The sequence below is a fragment of the Prinia subflava genome, chromosome 14 (genome assembly GCF_021018805.1).
Source record: "Prinia subflava isolate CZ2003 ecotype Zambia chromosome 14, Cam_Psub_1.2, whole genome shotgun sequence".
NCBI lineage: Eukaryota > Metazoa > Chordata > Aves > Passeriformes > Cisticolidae > Prinia > Prinia subflava.
Window position 1 is genome coordinate 6,642,476 of NC_086260.1, and position 6,000 is coordinate 6,648,475.

The window sequence follows — 6,000 nt, forward strand, 5'->3', positions numbered from 1 at the left end:
CCTGGCATCGTTGGTTATTCCTATCAAGTCGCAGACAGTGTAGACATATGGGAAAGGAAGTCGTGAAAAGCAGCTTGGAGTCCAACTCAAAACACCTTAAATTGGTGTGATTTCCCCAAAGGAGGAACTGCCTGCTCTTTAAAAAAAAACAAAACTCCTCCTCTTAAAAAGGGCTCTTCAGGACAGGATTGATACCACTGAGTTACTTTTTAGAGCAAAAGTCTTGGGCTAAAACCAGCCTCCACCCTGCATCTCTAATGACAGAAAATTCTTTCTTAACTTCTTTTTTTTTTTCCCTTTGCCCTTTTTCTGCAAAGGCCTCTCAGCAGACGGTGGAGCCAAGCGCCAGGAGCACCTCTCCAGGTTCTCCATGCCTGACCTGAGCAAAGACTCAGGCATGAATGTCTCAGAGAAGATGAGCAATATGGGCACGCTGAACTCCTCCATGCAGTTCCGCAGCGCCGAGTCTGTGCGCAGCCTGCTGTCGGCGCAGCAGTACCAGGACATGGAGCCCACCCTGCACGACCTCGCCAGCCCTCTCGGCTACCAAGAGCGGCCGTTGCACGGGCGGATGCACCAGAGCTTTGACTACGGCAGCGGCGTGCCCGGGGGCAAGCTGGGGGCTCAGGAGATCCCCAGGCACACCCCCATGAGCGAGCGCACGCGCCGGAGAACCGTGCTCCGCGACGACGACCGGCACTACCGCCCGCACCGGCCCCGGCGCTCGCGGCGCTCCCGCTCAGACAATGCCCTGCACCTGGCCAGCGAGCAGTGCTACCGCCTGAAGGAGAGGCCCTCGCTCCGAGCCAGGGACGACTACGACCCCTTCATGCACCAGAGGAGCTGCAGGGAGACGATGGAGCAGGTTCCTTCAAGGGATGTCTACGGCCACTGTCCCCGGACGGTGTCGGATCTCGCCTTGCAGAACCACTTGGGCGAGAGATGGGGGCCCTACTTTGCCGAGTACGACTGGTGCTCCACCTGCTCCTCCTCTTCGGAGTCTGACAACGAGGGCTATTTCCTCGGGGAGCCCATTCCGCAGCCTGCCCGCCTGCGGTACGTGACCAGCGAGGAGCTGCTGCACAAGTACGGCTCGTACAGCATGCCCAAGTCTTCCACGGTGGGGGCCAGGGGACAGTTGCACAGCCGGAAAAGACAGAAGAGCAAGAACTGTATCATATCCTAATGGCATCCTTGCCAGGCACCTTGGGAGAATGTAAATTAACTCACGATCTTGCACTGTTTTAGATCATGTAAGTGCTTTTATTGTAACAAAAAAAGGCCCGAAGAGTAGGGATTTGTAAGAAGGTTGTAGACCGGCTTCTATAAATAGTCATAATCCTGGGCACGGTGAATATATTTTGCACATCTTACTTTGGAGATAAAAATTTTAAAAGTTCACTTTAGCCTGTAATATTTACCCAGTAGTTTCTCTTCCTTCTCCCAGATACTGCCACCTCCTCGAGCTCTGTTCGTCTGTACGTTTTGGTTGCCACTGTTGACTCTCAGCATCAGTTTGCTGGTAGCTTTTGCTTTCCACATTTTTGTTTTCCATTAGCCATGTTGGTAGGTGATTTGTCTCTTGGACAGTGTGGGAGCCTAAGTTATTTCCATGATAGTTGTAAATGCGATGTAAATGAGAGTTTGGAGAAAATATTTTTGTATTTTGTAATATCAGAGGAATTTCTATATCAGGAGTCACTGGGAAAATGCATGCACATTCAGATTTGTTTTCAGTCAGAGCTAACCAAACAGTACTTTGGACCCCCCTATCCATTTCATCATCAAACTCTTTAAGTTAATCAGTGAGAGTCTGAGTTTTCATTGGTTTTGATTTTTTTTTTCTTTTAACCCTTTTTTTCTGTTCATTTGTTTTGATCCTTGTCATTAAACAGAATGGGTTTTGGTTCATTAAATCTTTACAAGCCTCAGTGGCATTTTGAAGCCTGTGATTTGCAGGTACACTCCATCAGTCAGATACAGGAACCCCTGACAGCTGCAAAAAGGGACTTTTTTTTATTATTATTAAATAGGAAAGACCAGAACTACCAAATGTCTGCAACATTGTAAATTACCAAAGCTGGAGAAGGAATTTCACACCTCTGTAGAGAACGCTGAAGTTACTAAATATTGAGCTATTATTTGGAGTAAATAAAGTGTAAATGGTGCAATTGTGTGATGTCAGCATGACGTTGTTTTGAATATAGACTTGTCTTATGGTGCTCTAGTCTCCTGGGTTATGTTAACTGCTGTTCATTACCAAGTGGAAGTCTCAGTATTGCCTCCTGCCTAAGACGTATGAGAACACCTGCAAACTGCTCCCCATGGGGCCCTCCTGCCCGGCAAGATGCCCTCGCCCCTCTGGGGCTGTTTGTGGCCAGGGCTTGTCCCCTGGGGGGCTCAGCCCCGGGGCCAGGACAGCCCCTGGCCGTGGCAGAGGGCCCCTACATAGGGCTCAGCTGTGTTGTATTCTGGTGGATGTGAGTTTGTTCTCTGTGTGCTTTAATCCATTGGGGTTCTGCCATCCCAGCGTGTCCCAGCTGCAAACCAAGGCCAGGTGCTTCCCAGAAAGGAGCAAGTTTGCAAAAGGGGCTCTTGACACCCAAAGAACCTGTGGGGGTTAAGATAAGGCTGGGCTTTGAGCCACAGGAGGGCTGAGAGCTTAACCAGCTGTATTGCCCTCGCCCCATGTGCTGCTGGGTGTCCCTGCACCCTGACCCAGCCCGTCCCTGCACCCTGGGAATGTGGATTCCACTGCAGGGGTGGCACTGGCAGCCCTGGGCACACACAGGGACCCCCCCATGCCTACTCAAAGCAGCAGATGCAGAAAAATCTGGAAGATGGATGTCTCCATACCACAGACTATTGCTAGGAATTTTTTTGTTGTTTGTAAAGGACAATGTGATAATTATTATTCATTTAAAAGAAAAAAAGAAATGATACTTAAATATATTTAAAAAATGTTTTTTCCAGTTGGAATAAATGGAAATATTCATCCAAATGAAAGAGTCTCATGTATGTTTTTTGCTCTTAAGGAGTGTTGGTTAATGAGTTGAAAACATGATTTTTACTGAGCTGGTCTTGCAATAAAAGCACAAGAACCAGCTCAGCTCCATCGTTGACATGGTTTTGGTGGGCAGGGAAAGCTGGTGGAGGAGCATCTCCTGCACACCACACACCTTCCCCAGGGTTGTGACCTGGTGTGGTAACACCTGGACCTATTATTTGTTGTTTTAAAAGCCACATCATAGATTCATTAAGCTTGGAAAAAAACTCTAAAATCATTGAGCAAGAACAATCCAATACCACCATGTTCAGCACTAAGGGATATTCCCAAGAGCCAGATCCACACAGCTTTTGAACATTTCCAGGTTGTCTTGAAATCACCTGGTAAAAGCTAGCACAGCTCCGCTGAAATCCCTGCTGGGCCTCTGGCATACTGGGGGAGACTATCAACCTGAAATGTTTAAATAACAGCCTTTTCTTAGAAGTTCAGATGTTTTCCAAAACAGAACTGCTAAGCTGGATAGAGGTATTGCTTACAGCGACAAATATGACACTGTAACTACAGATTATTATAGAAATGGAATTTAATATGTACAGTTTAATTCATTGTCTGTGATTAAAAGCACAACAAATGTCTGTCAGCTCTGATACAGCTGAGCTGCTCTTCTGCAGCAGGAGCTTAGATTGCTCAGCAAATGGTAAAAAAATAATCCCCAGCCTTTCCCCTTTCCCTGCTTGCTGCCTCTCCCCAGGGGTAACAGAACAAATTTAGAGACTCCCTGCAGCAGAATTGCAGCACTCTGCACATGCAATTTTTTTACTAAAATCCCAGGCACAGTGCCTCTGTTCACACAATGGTTTTGCTGCTGGAAGCAACTCTTCAAAATTTGGTTCTCAATGCAGAGCATCTCTGCATGCCTGCAATGCACCCCAATTTTAATGCAGTGCTGGAATTGGAACAGATGGGCAGTAAAAGGGGGAGAAAAGTCTCTCAGGTGATGCTCCCCTCAGATGGACCCTTCACCAGCACCACAGAAAGGTGTCAGATCACATTTTCTAGGAAAGTCGGAATTGGTGCAAGTTTCAGCAATAAATATAAGTGCAGCTTCCAAACCCTTTTGATTTTTCATATGGGCTCCAGAAGTCCAGTACACTTTGAGGCACATGATTGAAAAAGGCAAAAAGAAGTGATTTTTTTTTATGCTCAGCCCAGCTGAAGTATGATTAACCATTTCTGACAAACCCACTGAGCTTGAGGGATGGAGCTACAAGTCTGTAAAATCTTGCTCCATTGCCATCTGGCCCTGCTGATTCCCCTCTCTGTGCCCGCTGCACACGGAAGAGGGGCACACGTGCTGCCGTTTGCTTTTGCATCTCCAGAACTGAGTGAAGATGACACCACCTACAGCTCAGGTGAGTGTCAGTGGGTCCCAGTTTCCCTGGGGTCACCTGCAGTTTCCCTGGTTTGGCCAAGCAGGAAGATTTTTTCTGGGCTCCTCCAGACAGCTGTGCTGCCAGAGCCAGCCTGGCACAGTCACTGTCACTTACAAAAATAATTAAATCTGATCCGGTTTATTGCTACCACAGTTTTCTTCTGTAAAATATCTATTTGCTCTTTCCCCCCCACTTTTTTTTCCAAAAAGTCCTTGCCAAAACCCACCTAGTGTTACCATGGGATGGGCAGGTGTTAACCTCCATTGCAAAGGCAAGGTTCACATCACACACTTGGTGTGATGGTGGGAGCACAGCATCCTTCACATCTGTGTTCTCCAGCAGACATGGGGGGCACCCTAAGGTCCCTGCAACACCTGAAACACCCCAGCATGACAACATGTGGCTCAAAAGCCACTAGAGCTGTGCAGGGAAGCTTTCAGCACACTAAGGCTTGTTTTTCAGGGAGCCAAAAGCCTTGAACCTAGCAGATACATCATAATGAGTAAAGCTGCTGCAGAAAGACCAGAAGTGTAAAGTTAGAAATATGAACCAGCATCTTGTCTGGAAATTATCATGCACAGATAATCCTTCATTTGCTAAAGACCCAAGTGGCTCTAGCATAGCCCAAAGCACTCAGTGGCTTTGAAAACCCAGTTGCTTTATGAAGGGAGGGACAGCATCGCTGAGTGGGGGGTTAATAAATTACATCAGTTTGACAAAGACTGAGAGCTCCCAAGAAACAGGCACACATTTACCCTCACAATTTAGTACCCTAAAAATCCATGCCTATGCAGTGTGGGGCTGGCAGCACCCACCTGGCACTGCTGCTGTGCCCCCACCCCAGCTCTCTGCTAGTCTGGGCTCCTGAGCTTTGAGCTGCCCTGTTATCTGATGAACTTTGCTCTTTCAGGCTAAAAAAAGCTTCCAGTTCCTTGCATTTACATTCAACTATGCTATTCTTGAAATCTAGGCTGTCCTCATTCTCCTGAAGATTATCTGCCACCTATTAGATGACCAAACTCCATGTCTGGAGAAGCTCATTAACTAAGAGCAATTCCAGAGGATTTTATTTTAAAGATTATTGTGGCTTTTTTTAATGCAATACACTTTCAGCCTAGATCCTTCAAACTATTTAGAAATTCAGATCCAGTTTGATTACAAAGGGGGGTGACTGGAGAGCTGGGGTCTCTTTCCAAAAGCATCCACAAGTTATGAGATACCAGTGCAGGGGAAAGGAAAAAAAAGGAAAGGGAAAGGAAAGGGAAAGGGAAAGGGAAAGGGAAAGGGAAAGGGAAAGGGAAAGGGAAAGGGAAAGGGAAAGGGAAAGGGAAAGGGAAAGGGAAAGGGGAAAGGGAAAGGGAAAGGGAAAGGGAAAGGGAAAAGGGAAAGGGAGGAAAGGGAGGAAAGGGAAGGAAAGGGAAGGAAGAAAGGGAAGGAAAGGGAAGGAAAGGGAAGGAAAGGGAAGGGAAGGGAAGGGAAGGGAAGGGAAGGGAAGGGAAGGGAAGGGAAGGGAAGGGAAGGGAAGGGAAGGGAAGGGAAGGGAAGGGAAGGGAAGGGAAG

General features: G+C 47.4%; 1 protein-coding gene across 3 annotated transcripts in view; it reads left to right on the plus strand.

The window, feature by feature from the left end:
- Positions 1 to 3,000, plus strand: part of PRICKLE2 (prickle planar cell polarity protein 2) — a 105,256-nt gene extending 102,256 nt beyond the window's left edge. For all 3 annotated transcript variants that reach the window (XM_063411294.1, XM_063411297.1, XM_063411295.1), the window contains one exon: positions 318 to 3,000. In XM_063411294.1, the coding sequence (XP_063267364.1) occupies positions 318 to 1,186 (869 nt within the window). In that variant the 3' untranslated portion in view covers positions 1,187 to 3,000. The remainder of the gene's footprint in view (positions 1 to 317) is intronic.
- The last annotated feature ends 3,000 nt before the right edge of the window (positions 3,001 to 6,000 follow it).